Source organism: Phragmites australis, chromosome 15 (assembly GCF_958298935.1).
Source record: "Phragmites australis chromosome 15, lpPhrAust1.1, whole genome shotgun sequence".
Lineage (NCBI taxonomy): Eukaryota > Viridiplantae > Streptophyta > Magnoliopsida > Poales > Poaceae > Phragmites > Phragmites australis.
In genome coordinates this window covers 3,658,281-3,674,133 of record NC_084935.1, presented here as the reverse complement: position 1 = coordinate 3,674,133, position 15,853 = coordinate 3,658,281, and the positions used below count along the sequence as shown (strand labels likewise).

At 40.4% G+C, this 15,853-nt stretch overlaps 3 protein-coding genes across 10 annotated transcripts; all 3 read left to right on the top strand.

Annotated features, from left to right (window-relative positions):
* Positions 1-1,167: 1,167 nt before the first annotated feature.
* Positions 1,168-5,287, top strand: LOC133892868 (folate synthesis bifunctional protein, mitochondrial-like). 5 transcript variants are annotated; one of them, XR_009904413.1, is made up of 4 exons: positions 1,168-1,480; positions 1,804-2,016; positions 2,108-4,646; positions 4,843-5,287. XR_009904413.1 is itself a non-coding variant. In XM_062333853.1 (3 exons), exons 2-3 carry the CDS (start codon positions 1,926-1,928, stop codon positions 3,613-3,615), a joined length of 1,599 nt encoding a protein of 532 aa, XP_062189837.1. In that variant the 5' UTR covers positions 1,168-1,480; positions 1,838-1,925; the 3' UTR covers positions 3,616-5,287. The 5 variants fall into 5 exon arrangements, 3 of the variants coding, with proteins under 3 accessions (XP_062189837.1, XP_062189835.1, XP_062189836.1); XR_009904412.1 differs by having other exon boundaries at positions 4,752-5,287; XM_062333853.1 differs by having other exon boundaries at positions 1,838-2,016; positions 2,108-5,287.
* Positions 5,288-6,963: 1,676 nt separating this feature from the next.
* Positions 6,964-10,155, top strand: LOC133893296 (uncharacterized). 2 transcript variants are annotated; one of them, XM_062334284.1, is made up of 10 exons: positions 6,964-7,162; positions 7,331-7,387; positions 7,510-7,577; positions 7,710-7,896; positions 7,968-8,074; positions 8,478-8,553; positions 8,655-8,714; positions 8,776-8,826; positions 9,197-9,275; positions 9,780-10,155. In XM_062334284.1, exons 1-10 carry the CDS (start codon positions 7,085-7,087, stop codon positions 9,860-9,862), a joined length of 846 nt encoding a protein of 281 aa, XP_062190268.1. In that variant the 5' UTR covers positions 6,964-7,084; the 3' UTR covers positions 9,863-10,155. The 2 variants fall into 2 exon arrangements, with proteins under 2 accessions (XP_062190268.1, XP_062190269.1); XM_062334285.1 differs by having other exon boundaries at positions 6,967-7,162; positions 7,971-8,074.
* Positions 10,156-11,785: 1,630 nt separating this feature from the next.
* Positions 11,786-14,936, top strand: LOC133893252 (uncharacterized). 3 transcript variants are annotated; one of them, XM_062334231.1, is made up of 6 exons: positions 11,786-11,876; positions 11,991-12,084; positions 13,226-13,423; positions 13,517-13,751; positions 14,198-14,304; positions 14,385-14,936. In XM_062334231.1, the coding sequence occupies exons 2-6, from the start codon at positions 12,037-12,039 to the stop codon at positions 14,541-14,543; spliced, it is 747 nt and encodes a 248-aa protein (XP_062190215.1). In that variant the 5' UTR covers positions 11,786-11,876; positions 11,991-12,036; the 3' UTR covers positions 14,544-14,936. The 3 variants fall into 3 exon arrangements, with proteins under 3 accessions (XP_062190215.1, XP_062190217.1, XP_062190214.1); XM_062334233.1 differs by having other exon boundaries at positions 11,791-11,876; positions 12,009-12,084; XM_062334230.1 differs by having other exon boundaries at positions 11,794-11,912.
* The last annotated feature ends 917 nt before the right edge of the window (positions 14,937-15,853 follow it).

Below are 15,853 nucleotides of genomic sequence, written 5' to 3'. Positions count from 1 at the left end.
AGTGTGGCTGCCAACAGTGGCGGACGCAACATTATTAGATTGGATGTACAACATATTCTATCTTTTAAATTATGCTCTAATTGTAGCTCCAATTTCTTCCTAAAAAATCATCACATCACAAACAAACATGTTAAACCAGAACCAGCTAGACCAAAATCTTGAAATGGCTAGGACCCTTGCAAAGCTGTAACCAAAACTTATAATTTAGGTTATTCATCACATTATTGCCATGTATCGAGATATGACAATTTCTGCTTGGATATATTTTATTAAGAAATTTAGCTAAAAATATCTACTGGTAGATAAATTTGGCTAGTCCATGTGCCTAAATATATCAATCATTAGATATCAATCTCTATTCATGTAATTAACATCTTGATGATAGTCAAATCTATACTTCCTCTTATTGTAAATGTAGGTCATTTATTCGCTAAATGTAAGTATCTTAGAATTTCTATGCATCCTTTTCTCTTCTCTTCCTCTCCAATAAATGTTATCTCCCTCACCGATGAATGATTTATCTTTCTAATGCAGTACGAATAAATGACAACAGGATCATTCGATCTACTTTACTTAATAGTTGGTTGTCCGTTGATCTAATAACCTACATTTTGTTTTATGGTCTGTCATCACATTAATGGCTCATGGATGGTTATTGGTCTCCTCACACAATTAGAATTAATGGCTTTGATAAGTATTAAATGGCTATAATAATATACTCGTCTCAAAATAGAGGTCATTTTGGACATTGACACGGTCTACAAGTTGACACTTCGACTATCAATTTATATAAATATATGACATTTCAAATAAAGATGATTAAATATTATGAAAGTCCTTTTTATGATGAATCTGGTAAAATATATCTATGTTATCAATCTATGTCATGTTTTATACTTCCTCTGATCACAAATATAAATAGAAGGACATCGACATGGTCTACAAGGTGATAATTTGATGATCAATTTCTATAAAAATATAAAATTTCAAATAGAGAGGGTTATATATTATGAAATTATTTTTCATGATATATCTAAGTAGCATCAACCTTATGTTATAAATCTATCTAGATTTTTAACTATTGATGGTCAAAGTTAAAAAAGTTTGACTTAGGACAAACTTAAAACTACTTATATTTATGATCGAAGGAAATATATTGATGATCAAAGTTAAAAAAGTTTGACCAATAAAAATTCTAAAATGAAATATATTTCGAGACGAAGAAAATATTGTATTAAAGATATCCCGCCAAAAAAAATACCGCAATGGGCCACGCTTTTCCAGTACCCCTCCTCTCGTTCCGTTCCCCTCCCGGCCCGTGCAGCCTTCACAGCCTTCTCCTCCCGTTCCCCTCCCGTCATCCCGTGCCTCTCTCTCTCTCTCTCTCGGCCCCTCTTTCCTGGCGGCGACGACTGGGCGAGCGGCGCCGCCCTTCGCCGGATCTTCGTCGGACCCTTCGCCGGCGATGAGCATCCATCAGGTACACCCGCCCCTTCCCTTCCTGCTGTGCGAAACCGAGCACCCAAATCCTAATGTAGTAAGCTGTTTCTTTTTGCCACAATAAAAAAGGATTTTACTTGCTGCTTCATTGTTTGTATTCGATCTGACCAAATCAAAGTATGTACATATACTATACCTACTAACTTCTATTTTTTTGCGAAAATTATTTTTTTGAGCAAAGTATGTACATATACATATGTACACCCATGTCCTATACTGGGTCCGCCAATGGCTGTCAACTTTATGTGCATGATGCATATATCAGCTTGCTCATGATTATTAACTTTAATTAGGTTTGCCCAGGCTTCATATTTGTCCTTTATCTGCTACTGAGCAGATGTGAAGGATTGATGCTCCCGTGGAAGATCCAACAAGGCTATAAATTGGTTTAATCACTACCTTTCTTGATTCTCGTATGCTCAGCGATGCCCCTCCACGCTAAGGAGTCACTTAGAAAGATGTATTCAGGTGCAAAGAGCTACTGTGGAGGACTAGTGCCATCACATTCATTTTCAGGTACTGTTCCAACTTTTTCCTTTTAAATCCTCTATCTTCCAATCAAGAACAGCTCTAAGCCTCTAACTCACCGCCTCATATATTTTAACAGTTTCTTATCTTAGTCATTCTCTGAGATCCTCAAACAAAGCTTCCAGACATGCTGTTCCATTCAAGGCTCGTTCGTTTACGCAATGTTCGTCTGGGGGCAGTTCTGCTGATCAAGAGATTGTTATCGCTATGGGAAGCAATGTGGGGGATAGAGTCAGTACATTTGACAGGGCATTGCAGCTGATGAAAAGCACATGCGTGAACATCACTAGGCATGCCTGCCTCTATGAGACTGCCCCTGCTTATGTGACCGATCAGCCGCGGTTTCTTAACTCTGCCATTCGGGGCACAACTAGGCTGGGACCTCACGAGTTGCTTAAGAGACTAAAGGAAATCGAGAAGGATATAGGGCGCACTGGTGGAATAAGGTATGGCCCAAGACCAATCGACTTAGACATACTTCTATATGGTAACTCCAAGATCAATAGTGAGACTCTAATTGTGCCGCATGAACGCATCCATGAGAGGCCATTTGTTTTAGCACCTCTTGTTGACCTCCTAGGTACATCCACTGATGATGGTATCGAAACAAGTTGGCACTCTCTCTCAAAGTGCAGTGGCGGGTTCTTTGAATTATGGAATAAACTTGGGGGTGAATCTATGATTGGAACAGAAGGTATTAAAAGGGTATTACCTATTGGGAATTGTCTGTTGGATTGGTGTGAGAGAACCCTTGTCATGGGGGTCCTTAATCTGACACCAGATAGCTTTAGTGATGGAGGTAAATTTCAACAAGTGGAAGCTGCCATTTCTCAGGCCAAGTTATTAATCTCAGAAGGCGCAGATATCATTGATATTGGTGCTCAATCTACCAGGCCCTTTGCAAAGAGATTATCTCCAAACGAAGAGCTTGAGAGGTTGGTTCCTGTACTACATGAGATCACAAAAGTTCCCGAGATGGAGGGCAAGTTGCTCTCAGTGGATACATTCTATGCGGAAGTTGCCACTGAAGCTGTGAAAAGAGGAGTTCACATGATCAACGATGTATCCGGTGGACAGCTTGACCCAAGAATTCTTAGAGTGGCAGCTGAACTGGGAGTTCCATATGTTACAATGCACATGAGGGGAGATCCATCAACTATGCAGAGTGAGCAGAATTTACAGTATGGTGATGTCTGCAAGGAAGTTGCTTCTGAGCTATATACACAGGTGAGAGAAGCAGAATTATCTGGGATTCCGTTGTGGAGGATAGTTCTTGATCCTGGCATTGGGTTCTCCAAGAAATCCGGACATAACCTTGAAGTAATTATGGGCTTGGAATCCATTAGGAGGGAAATGGGTAAAATGAGTATAGGTGCTTCACATGTGCCATTATTACTGGGACTCTCAAGGAAAAGATTTTTGGGTGAAATATGCAATCGTGCCAATCCAGTTGAGAGAGATGTTGCTACTGTTGCAGCTGTGACAGCTGGGATTTTGAACGGAGCTAACATAGTAAGGGTCCATAATGTTGGATATGGTGCAGATGCTGCAAAGGTTTGTGATGCATTGCGTGAGGGCAGAAGATGATGGGAAAACTGAACTACCTGATCAAATAGATACCAAACTCCAGTTTTGTACAAGAAAATGGTGATGTAGGATAGCTACTCTGCTGCTAAATGGGATTATCATATTACACCATGGGTGGATTATCATTGTTATAATAAACCAGGGATGTTGTTTTGTCTTGTGTCATCTCCTTTCTAAAATCTTCATTGAAGCATGGATTGAACTCAGATGACTTGGAAAAGAGTAACCAAGGAACAAGGTTGCAAAAGCTGCTAGTAAGTTGCAGATAGTTATCCTTTTGGTCCTATCTTAGATAATTTTTCAGGAACATTTTTTTTCCAATTTAACAACATCAGAAGGATTTTGACATTTCAGAATTTCAAATTGTCGACAAGTATGATTTGTTTGTATCTTTTCTACTTCAAATACATATATTGGATAGATTGGAGTTATACCAGCTTCCCTGCTTCTCCCTGTAACTTCATCATTTGGACCTTTGTATACCCAATGAGGAAACGTCATGTATTGCAAGTGCCGTATGACATGCAAAGTCTCAAGGCTTGATCTATGATTTACCTTGGTTCTGAGGGTTTTATCATCTATTTATGAAACCTACTTGTTTACTGATAAAGAATTGTCAGCACGTCTCATATAGATTTGTTTTCGTTCTGAACTGCTGTTGATTGTATTTTTTTCTTTAAAGAAACTCCGTTGGTATTTGGTGCCTCCTAGTCTTTGTTGTCTTTGTCCACTGCTGAAATTTAAGAACTGAAACTGCCGGATGATTGAACCATCACTAAGATGGCTGTTGTCCATGATATCAACTCAGTTTCTGATGACTTCTTTCCTCTGTCTTTTAATTTGGCTAGTTAGTGGATTTTTCTATAAAATATATACTACATTCACCCAATTTTATGCAACACATTTGGGGAAATACAAAAAGGAAAAAAAGAACGTTAAAGGATGCCTGATGATGAGGCCTTAACATAGCAAGTGCCGTATGATTCCTCGGCAAACGCCGAAGGGAGTGATATGACCAATTGTCTCTGAGGGTATATCTCTGATCTCATATGAAGTTACTTGTTTACCATTTCTTTTTGTGACCCTGTTGTGTCATGGCATTCCATTGCACTTGTTTCTCTTCGCACAATTTGCAGGTCAAAGGTTTTGTTTTCGTTCCCTGAAGTGCAGTACTCATCAGGATGAACTGTCGGAATTGAGTCGTAATGTACATTCCAAATTCTTCAGGCCAGACATGGAGAAGTGAATTCACATCAGACAACAAAGGACGAATGTGGAAGTTGAGATGGAACCGGCAACCAGCATCCAAGAATCTGATTGTTCCTATCTGACTTGTGTCGCAGTTTTGATGAAGGCTCGCAAACGAAAGGGACATAAATCCTGAATCATTCCCTGAATGAACTCTAAGTCCTTTCACGCTTTTGAAATTATGTTTTGGTGATTAATGTTAACATGATCAATGAGACTAACAAGATTTGCTAGTATGCAAATATTTATTCTTATGTATGTAGAAGATGAACTTAGGGTTATAAACATCATCAAGGTGAAAGAAGAGTTTCATGAGGATATAAAAACATATTATTTAGGCAAGTGATTGTGGTGTTGAGAGCATCACTTGTGTATATATATTTGTTTTTTCTTACCATACTAAAAAGAGGATTTGAGTTTAATAGCTTGTCTAGTGTTTTTAGATTAGTTATCTAGTAGTGATACATATTAGGCTTGGCTGGTCTTAATATACAAGTTGAAGACCTAAGACATCACGTAATAAGAAGTCGTTGAAGCCAGGGTAAAATTTGGACTGAATTGGATAAGTCTCTATCTAAATGTACTCATCATATAATTCGATGTGAACACTGGAAGGTTTATCGGATTATTCGATAAACATTGGAATGTTACACCGGAACAAGTTTTCAGAGACGGATGAAGTGAAGAAGTCACATAGGATACATGCACCGGATGATTGATGTTCACACTGGATGATCTATAGTGCTTCACTAGATGATCTATTGATCACTAGAAGGTTACACCAGAATAAGTTTCTAAAGAGTGATGAAGTGAAAAAGTCATAGGATACATGCACTGGATGATCCGATGTGAACATTTGATGATCTATGGTGCTTCAATGGAAGTTTCACCAAATGATCTGATGATCACCAGAAGGTTCATTGAAAGAAGTTTACAGAGGTTTGCTCTGCTTGGAGTTGGCGAGATACTCCCGCATGATGTTCCAATATGTGCATCGGAAGATTGAGAAATCATTCGGTGACATAGCAATTGGTTCCAACGGTTAGTTTTTGTTGCACTCACCAGATGTTACGATGCTAAGGAAAATATGCTCATCGGATCATCTGTTGTTCATAGTTTTTCGGGTCTGAGAAGTAACAGCTAGTTTTGAGAGTTTGGGCTATAAATAGATTCCACTCGTTCATTTGAAGTGGCTAGAGCTTAGGAGAACACACATATACTTGAGAGGAATTCTTGCTACTAAAGTTGAGTATATTGAAGACCAAGACAATTATTACAAAATTAAGGACTTGATTATTACTAGTTTAGACCTAGTGTGCATCTAGCTAGATGATTTGTCTACGATTGGATTAAGTGAGTGATCTACACTTGTTACTCTTAATGTTTACATGTACTTAGATGGCTTGGCGGCGTTTTTGTCTCCTGAGATCCTCCAAGAAGGTTATAGAGGGGTCACAAGCTTTGTAAGCGGAAAGAGTGACTTATGCTGGAGTGGCGAAGTACTACCATAGTGAAGGCGATGGTGAGCATCCACGAAGTTATCTAATTAGGGAGTTTAGCCTTTGCGAGGAACTCCAACGTAAACTAAAGATGGAGAACAATCCATCGATAAAAATCATCATGCTGAGTGTTTGCATTATCTTTACCTTTACATTTCTCACTTAGTTCTTGCACTTACTATTCTTTATTTATGGTTTTTTAGAATTATCATGTGTAGTTGGTAGAATTAATTTTTAGTTGCAAAACTTTGTTTTGATAGAATAGAAATATTAGATAAATCTAGAGTATATATAAATAAAAATTAAAATATATTTATCTTATAATTTTAATTTAGTTTTAAGTGATCCTAATTCAATCCAGCATCACCGATCCTTACATTCTAAACGAGAATTTCGTTCGTCATGAACAGAATGGCACTACTGCGATGCTCGCTGACAGTTGCACATCATTTCTTGTCTTTCCAGTGTGATTCTCTTTCTCTGAACCTTCGAAAAATCAAGGACACAACACGAGTCGGAGGAGAAGACGCGGTTGCGCAATCTCGACCGTACGCCGGCCATCAACGGTCCAGAATTACCCAACGACCCCATCACTCCTTCCTCTCCAGGACTCCTCAACCTAACACCTCCCCTCGTCGCGGCATCGCCTTCGCCTCAGATCGCTGAAGCGAGGCGAGCAGCGGTAGCTCCGGATCAGATCCGCCGCGGCGGAAGCCGAGGCCATGGAGACGCCGCCGCCGTTCCAGGAGTCCGTCCACTGCGACGTCTGCCACTGCACCTTCTCCGCCTTCCGCCGCCGCGTACGAATCCCCCTCCTCTCCTCTCTCTCTGAAAAATTGCCTGATCCCTGAACCGAACTCGTTCCGGTGGAAACTTATCCGTCCTCTGGCTTCGAATCGGATCGTAGCTCGACTGGTTGCAGTAGTGGAAATACCATGACTGACGATTTTTTTTCTTTACTTTTGCAGCATCACTGCCGCAGCTGCGGGAGGACGCTCTGCCACGACCACTCTTCGTACCACATGGTAAGCAACCAAAAAGCATGGGCGTTCTCTGCCAAAATTGTGCTGGATCGAGCTGTGGCAGTGCCTTGGGAGCTGGGGTTGCGAGGTTAAGGTGTTTGACACTCTGCTTCAACTTGTTTCAGGCTCTGCCGCAGTTCGGAATATACACAGACGTCAGGGTCTGCTACGATTGCTTCAACAAATCCTCAAGGTAGCCCCTGTTATCAGTTATCCTGATATATGGAATCTGATTTTGTACTCAGTCACAGTTATGTCTAGTTTGGAAGTAAGCAGCTTTGCCCGGGTATATAATTTGTTACTATTGTCCTGTGTGGTTTTGCAGCCATGGACGTGCCGATAATGTGGGGTCAGCTGGGAGCATTTCTAGTGCAACTGAATCCTTTTCAGGTCTAAATTTGGGTAAAGAGGATGCTTCGTCGCCTACAAAGAATCCATCAGTTATCGAGTGCAAATGTGGGATGCCTTTGTGCATATGCGAAGCACCGAAACCGGAACCAGCACCTGTTAAGGTGGATGACAACCCATTTTAATTTTATCAGCACTTTGCTTAGATTTGCATCTGCCTAACGATACTATCCAGCAGAATGTCAGCACCGTTTCCTCCTCAACCACACAGTCGAACCCGAGACCAAAGAAACCTGCTAGCAGCCAACAGAAGGGTTCGACCACTTCCAGCAGCAACTCAAGGTTGGTCGGAGTTCACACTTTCTGCCATTGTTAAGAGTAATGCCTAAGTTCTTGGTCATATCTCTTTACAAATCTTTGTAATAAAATTTCAGCGTGTGTCCCAACTTTTTCTGGCCAGATCTGAATGCATATTTTGCTCAATGTCTTACTGCCTCATCTTTTGCACATATGTAATAGGGAGATCTGAATGCATATTTTGCTCAATGTCTTACTGCCTCATCTTTTGCACATATGTAATAGGGAGATCTGAATGCATATTTTGCTCATTGTCTTACTACCTCAATCTTTTGCACATATGTAATAGGGAATTCAATACATCCGCATTAGGCATGGTCAGACAGATGTTTGAACTGATCATATTGTCTCGTACTGTTAGTGTTCCTCATTGCCGTTGTTATTGCAGCTCTTTCTTAAATATGGGCCTGATGAGCAACGATAGTAATGATAAGAGTCTGTCTGACTATGAAGTTACTGGGGAGGTAAGCTTTTTTATAAACGAACTCAATTATTGTGCCTTTTCTATTCCATTATTCAACTGGCCTGGCAAAGTAGGAGATTATTTAACCCAGTTTACTTTTAGGGACTGAGAGAGGCAATCAAAAGTGGGGATATTAAAGGTGTGAAGAAACTTCTTAGCCAGGTAAAATTTCCCTTTCATGTCTCGTTTTGTCTACTTGATTCTTACATTCAACATTGGGCAGGGAGTGGATTCTAATTACTGCGACAAACAAGGATTTACTTTGCTACATTTGGTATGTGCTCTTTTGATGTCTCCCTTGTCTTTGAGTTGTACTATGACCTCTTTGTACAATTTGCTTAACTGTTTGCGTGTAAATGTCTGATTGCATACAACATATACATGCATTAGTACCGAAAGAGAATATCTGAATATGTATGACATATCCAGAGAGAGAAACACATGCAAATCAGTGGTTTTCTGTGGATCAGTTGCTTCCTTGTTTGGTAGATGCTGATGCTATATTTGTCCATACAATTTAAGGACCCCTTTGCATTTCAGCATGAGCAATTTGAGCTACAGAAGATCTTGGTGTTTGGCATATACATCTCTGTGAAAATAAGCAAACCTGGATCTAATGAGTTTCTCTCTATGGACTATTCCAGGCTGCGCTATTCAACCAGACTGAGATTGCTCTTGTTCTCATGGACCACGGAGCAAATGTTCAAAGCAAAAATGGACAAGGTACGCTTTCAATCAGTCATTCAACTCCTATTTTGATGATACTGTTGAATGCTCTTCCTACACAAAATGGTCCAGTGTAAAGCAAACTGGGAGTTAGTATGACCTAAAGGGCAAACTTATTTGAATCCCACGAGCTACCGTGGAGGCTTTAATTTTTGGGTACACATATGTATTGTGGTCAAAGATAAGCCTACCTGTGTCTGGGCTTTTCTGGACAACGTTTTCAAGTTAGTCTGAAAGAACTTGATTAATAGCATATTCGAAAGTTGTGATAACTTATAAATTTTAGCTTCTAGAAGCAGATAAACCAAAAGATTTGCATCGGCCACTAATGGAGAAAAAAAGGATTGTTCTATATTACTTGTTCAAAATGCTATTTTGTTGAACGCTCATCCGTACACATCTTTATTTAATTTTGAGAGTATATACATCTCAGTTTAATCTACACAGATGAATGCCAGTTATGAAATCGTTAACAATTAGCACCATGAATTTGTTGGGCAGGGGAAACTCCTTTGGACTGTGCTCCAGCCATGCTGCAATACAAAATGCGGCAAAAGATGGACGAACTCGCGGGATCACATTGACCCGAGTGAATAGCGTCCGGGCTCTCCTGCTAGTTGTTCTTCCCTTTCCTGTTTGTGTCAAAGGTGGTGCCCCGCTTCGTGGCTACGAATAAACCATTAACAGCTGGAAGCTTCTTGCTGGGGGTATAGTGTTTCGGGCTGCCACCGGCATCCCGAAACGTTGGAGTGTCAGTCACAAGCGGTTGTTTAGCCGTCAAATAATCCATTCAGCTTAATCTTTCTGTGTATTCATGTATCCATGTCATAGAAATGCCAGCGAATTCTTCCGAAATGTCATGTACTCTTTACTCTTACTGTGCAGTCATGTAATTTTTTTTGTCAGTAAAATATCCGAGTGTCTGTTCTGGGCCGCAACCCCAAGTTATGGTGCCGTATGGGCTAGCTGGGCCCAAAATATCCAAAGTAGTAATGAAGTCAGCGTTTGGCAGTCTGGTCAGTGCCGCGGGCGTCGCAGGTTTTTCCACGGCTGTTCGGCTCGGGGCCAAACATTGCCGCACCACACAAACACATCAGGTGTGTCACAATTCCTTAGGCTTACGATTTGGTTGGATGTCACATTTGATTTTTTTAGTCTCATGCCTCACATGTCATACACCCAATCCCTAACCAAACTTTGCCAATGTAATGGTGTTTGTTTTGTTCGCCACATATTCTATGGCACAACATAATCTACCAAACTTAGTTGTGACAAAGTTAAACGTGAACTAAACTGACTCTCGCGCCAACGAAAAATATCACGCGTGCTCTGCCAAGCCTGCCAGTTCCAGATCTTCTAGTTCTGTCCAGCCCTGATTCAGCTCCATTCCGCTGCGCTGCTCGGGCTAGAAAGACTGCTGGCGAGTCTTCGGTCATCCGGTGTGACACTCAAGTCGGAAGCTGTCATTACAATGACATCTACTCTGGAATGACGTACCATCTTTGGAATAAGAAAGCGATTAAATCATCTCCAACCGATTCCCGTTAAGATAAGAATTCGTTTACGAATGGATTTTCATTCACTTCAGCGTTTTAATAGTTTCTCTTTACATTTTTCGTCACGAAAATATTTCTAAGATCATTCCCTTCAGAACGAAATTATCTCTACTTTCTCTTCAAAGAGAAGCTGTTAAAGATAAGAGAAAATAAAGAGAATATGAACGAAGAGAAGAATCAGAAAAGGAATAAAATGATAGAAATATGGATAAGGATGATCTTAGAAATACAGCATCGGTCGCCTGACACCGGAATAGTAAACACTTGATTTCCAACTAAGCCGCTAGAGACAAACTCGATGATTCAGCTAGAGGTGGCAGAAGCTATAGAATACTGTCACCTAGACACATGATAGCTACTTGTTCAACATTAGGGCCTATTTGTTTCAACTGAAGATCGTGAAATATAGTTTATAGATTGTAGATTGTAAAATCTGGATTGTGGATTGTTATAATCTGGTGAAAGACGGATTGCTAGATTGTTACAATCTGAGTGTTGGATTGTAATAATTCAGCTTTTCCAACCAGCTGTTTGTTTCAGCTTTTAGATTGTTATCACAATTTAACTTTTACAATTCAGCTGTTTGTTTTATTTTTTAAATTTTAATCACAATCCAGCTTTTATAATAAAAAAAACCTTAATGTTAACAAATACCCCCAGCTAAGGAATAAGGTACTATTTCATATGTACTACCTGCATGGCCATGAGATGTAACATCATGATCCCAAAATATCTCGCAGCAGCCAGTTGACGCCATCGTCGAATCATCACTCGGCCGAGCCAGAGGAGAAGAACAGCATGAGGCCACGGGAAACGCGTGCAGGGAAAATCCCGGCGGCCGCACGCCAGGTCCGAGATATTTCTGACCAAGCGTTGACCGGAACCGCGCCCAGCCCACGTGGAAAAGCGACGCCACTGCGGACGGATAAAAGCGCCCCCCCCCCCCCCTTCGCGTCTGCCCCGCTTCCCTTCCCTTCCCTCCCGGTCCGCCCCTCGGAGGAGCAGGTGGCGCGCGAGGGCGCGGCACGGACGACGAGCTAGGGTTCGCGAATTCTTCTTCTTCTTCTTCTTCGGCTCGGTCTGTTCGTGTTGGCTCGTGATGCTCTTGCGTTTTGTGCTCGAGGGGGGACGCTGATGTGAAGTTTCGCATTTTTAGGTGGTGGTTTGTTTTCAGGGGGCGACGGGGAGCGGAGGTTTCGGAGATGATGGAGGAGGTGCCGGCCGATCTGCGGGACCTCGTGCGCCTGCCGGTAATATTTTCTCCTGCAGACCTCTTTGGTTGCTGTCATGCTGTGTATTTGTGGCACGAGTTTAGGTGTTTTCCCCCCTTGAGATGTTAGTTTTTTTTTTTGTGATATGTGTGAGTTGGCTAGGTGTGCTAATAGTCCAGCAATATTCGGCGTCATTGTGAAAGGACGGGTGTGGGAGATGCTATTTTGGATTCTATCTGTTGTTCGATTTGTCAGCATCTCGTTGTTAGTATCCTCTGGCTGGAAATGGAAAAATGGAACGAGAGTGTAAGATCTAGTTGGGGACAAAGACAGAGAAATTAGAAGCGTAGGGAAAAAAGGGATATGTCAAAACGCAGGGCTACTTGAGAAAATCATAGAGCACAAGTTTTTGCATGCGAGAAAACATATTCTACGAGCTGAAGTATTCAGTTGATTTCAGAGTTTGTACTTTAACTTGACTGATGTTTTGGGCAAATCTTTTGGTGTGAACTCTCTGCTGGAGGTAGAAAGCCCAATTCATGGCTTTCATTTCAGAGTGGAGTCCATGATGTATAAATGCATTTTTCCTTGGTATTAAAAACACGTGTGTGTTGAGGCATCGGTCAAACGATCCGCGTTGTAATGGTCCTTGACCAACATTTAACTTCTTCTTAATACAAAAATACATAGTTCTCCTGCGCATTCTAGAAAAAAGCCTTGGTATTAGAACACTGCTTTGTATACAATGTACTCGAGCTTATTTTGACAACTGGCTGTGCAGGCAGGCGTCTGAAATTACGTTGTTAAAATGGCATAGGTAGCTTCATATCCCAGTTGTTGCTTCCAATAACTGGAAGGGAACTAGAGATATTTTCCTTAGTTGTCATTACTTCGCAATTTGAGGGACTAGTTGATTACTCAACTCGCTCAGGTTATATTTTTCCTACAATTGTTGCCATCATGGTTATTTTAATGTGCTTTTAGTTCCTTCTGATTGTATGCTTATCTTCCTAGTCATATTAATAATGCAATGCCTGTGCAGTATTCATATAGCTATATAATGTTGTTCTTCCGCCATATCTAGAGTTTTAGAACACCAATATTCAGACCAGTGTTTGAATTTTGTATATCGTCATTTTTATGGAGGGCCTATCATGAAGTTTTTTCTTTCCCCTCCCAGGATGTTCTGGTGGTATGCTCATCTAGTGGATGGACGGATGAAAGACACATGCTCTATCTTAGATTATTGGAAGAAACATTTATAAGCCAATTACAAGACAGTGAATGCAGTTTCAAGGGACTGTTCAATCACTCTGCGAGATTTCGCAGACGTATGAAAGCCTCTAAGCAAATCATTAAATACGCCGAACCTGATCAGGTATAGCCACATTCCCTCAAATCACTGACACAAAATGGAAGCATACAGTAGTAACATATCAAATTTCTGTACTGTTTTTGTATGATATGTCAGGGATGTCTTGGGATTGTTGAGAGTGACAGAGCCAAGCCCTGCTTAAAGGTTGAGCATATCGATTCACCTTCTTGTTGTGGAAATCAGCAAGACGGAAAAGTCTATTCTTTGGATGATAATACATCAACCACCGGGCCGGTAGAAGAAGCCACTTCCCATGCAAGGGAAACAAGCTCTAGACAATCTTCCACGTGCTATTTTGGCAAGCACAGGCATTCCCCTTCTAGGAGTGCAGGTAGGGGGTATCTGCAGGATTTCCTTTTGCATATCACTCTGTAGTCCCTTATTCAAAAAAGGAACAAAAATATTTCAAAATTTTGACTGTCTTCTGTGAGTTTTTTTCGCAAAACCATGCAACAATCAATTCCTAAAATATGCGTTTTACTGAGAAGAAATGTCTTGTCTGACTGATTTGGTTTGGTTAAAAGTACAAACCATGCAATACCGTTATTGAATATATGGGTGTCTCAAGGAAAAAGCATCATCTTGCTCAATATCTTGTTTGCTTATTTTTCTGACCAGTACAAGTGTACCTTAGGGATTTGTTCGTCTAGTGCTTTATGTTTTGTTTTTCTACTTTAACCTGTTGGGCACCAGATTATGTATTTAAAGTTAGTCAGTTCATTTCCTTGAGTGACATGACCATATTTTTACAAGAGAACTACTCGTGCATTTACTCAGAGGGGTCAGATCAGAACTTTAATGAGGAGACCAAAGGGATTGGAGAATCAAGAAGAGGATGCAGCCAAAAGCGACTGAAATCTGCTGATGATATGAGGGATGATCAGGTAATGGAAGGATTGGTCTTCACCTTTTAGTTGTGTTCTGTCACTGTTCAGTCTTCTTGTTCACATCACTTGGCTCGTAGGTAGTTCCATCCGTGAAGGCAGAAGTCCAGCAAGCGGGCTGCCTTAATGCAAGTGACAAAGACGGAGATAACTGCGAGGGATGGTCGAAGGTGCATGCTGGATTACTGGATGCAGAAGCTGGGTCTCCCTCGTGCAAAGATCATGGACCAAAAGGATAATTCAACGTCCACAGAATGTTCTCTGGAGCTCTGACCAACACACTCACCTAGTAGCAACTAAATCACCACGAGCTAGATCAGAGAGGAAAACTCAAGTAGTTCAAGTTTGTAAGAAAACCTTACGACAAAGGGATCCGTTATCACCGTATCTGTTCTTATTTATTGCGGATGGGTTATCAAATATTTTGTACCGCGACAAGGGGGAAGGAAGAATTCAACCCCGGAAAGTCTGCCGAAGGGCGCCGGGTATTTCACATCTGCTTTTTGCAGATGATTGCCTCTTGTTCTTTAAGGCAGAACCTAATCAAGCAAGAGCAGTGATGGAGGCGTTAAATCTTTTTGAAAGTTGTACTGGACAACTCATAAACCCATGCAAGTGTTCAATTTTGTTTAGTGAGTTCTGTCTGGTAGAGCGCTAGGCTGAGATCAAGGAGGAACTACATGTTTCTACCTCGACCTTCGAAGGAAAGTATTTGGGTCTTCCAAAGGATGAAAGCGGATAAATTCCAGCCTGTTAAGGAGCGTGTCACGCCCCGTACACGGGCCCACACAACACATAATTATAGATTAAAAATCCATAACGATATTAAGGAAAAAAAATAAAATAAAAATAAAATCAGTGGTTTACAGAGCAACTAGCGGAAGCTTTATTTATATGAAAAATCATAATTTACATGATTAAGTGTCTACTTATACAACTTATTTTGATGTAAATAAATTATTAAACACACACTATTAATATATCCCAAAATTTTCCATGTATAGCATCTATATCATGACCTTGAGATTCTGCGATTAACACCCAAAATAATTATGAGTATAAAATACTCAACAAGATAAAGACATTGTATGTATGAATAAACTTGAATTATTCTAATATCAAATTTTCATTGTTTATTTAACTCTGCAGAGATTGTCTAATCACTAATATTACATCGTGTTTTGTACCACGACGAGGCCTGAGCAGTCCCGAATGATACTTTCAATGCACGTGTCACATCATATATGTGAATAATATAGTTCCGGCTACATGACTAAATCTTTCACTAGGCACTCTCGGTAACTCAAAATATATCGACTGTTCACGTCAGTATCCACTCTACCATTAGTGATCGATAATAGTATGAATAATTGATTGAACATATATATTTTTATTCTAGAAATGCAAACATAACTTAAAATGTAATATCGAACTGCAATATTAATGGATAATAATATGTAATAACGGGAAATACAATATTAAAATATAAATAGATAATAATTTTGATATAAATATGTTATTCTAAGCGGGTATGAATGTAGCTTACAGA

Coding starts and splice junctions, on each gene's coding strand:
- LOC133892868 (XM_062333853.1), top strand. CDS start 1,926: ATGCCCCTCCACGCTAAGGAGTCACTTAGAAAGATGTATTCAGGTGCA. Junction 2,017..2,107: donor GCCATCACATTCATTTTCAG/GTACTGTTCCAA, acceptor ATATTTTAACAG/TTTCTTATCTTAGTCATTCT.
- LOC133893296 (XM_062334284.1), top strand. CDS start 7,085: ATGGAGACGCCGCCGCCGTTCCAGGAGTCCGTCCACTGCGACGTCTGC. Junction 7,163..7,330: donor TCTCCGCCTTCCGCCGCCGC/GTACGAATCCCC, acceptor TTACTTTTGCAG/CATCACTGCCGCAGCTGCGG. Junction 7,388..7,509: donor ACCACTCTTCGTACCACATG/GTAAGCAACCAA, acceptor AACTTGTTTCAG/GCTCTGCCGCAGTTCGGAAT.
- LOC133893252 (XM_062334231.1), top strand. CDS start 12,037: ATGATGGAGGAGGTGCCGGCCGATCTGCGGGACCTCGTGCGCCTGCCG. Junction 12,085..13,225: donor GGGACCTCGTGCGCCTGCCG/GTAATATTTTCT, acceptor TTCCCCTCCCAG/GATGTTCTGGTGGTATGCTC. Junction 13,752..14,197: donor TTCCCCTTCTAGGAGTGCAG/GTAGGGGGTATC, acceptor GCATTTACTCAG/AGGGGTCAGATCAGAACTTT.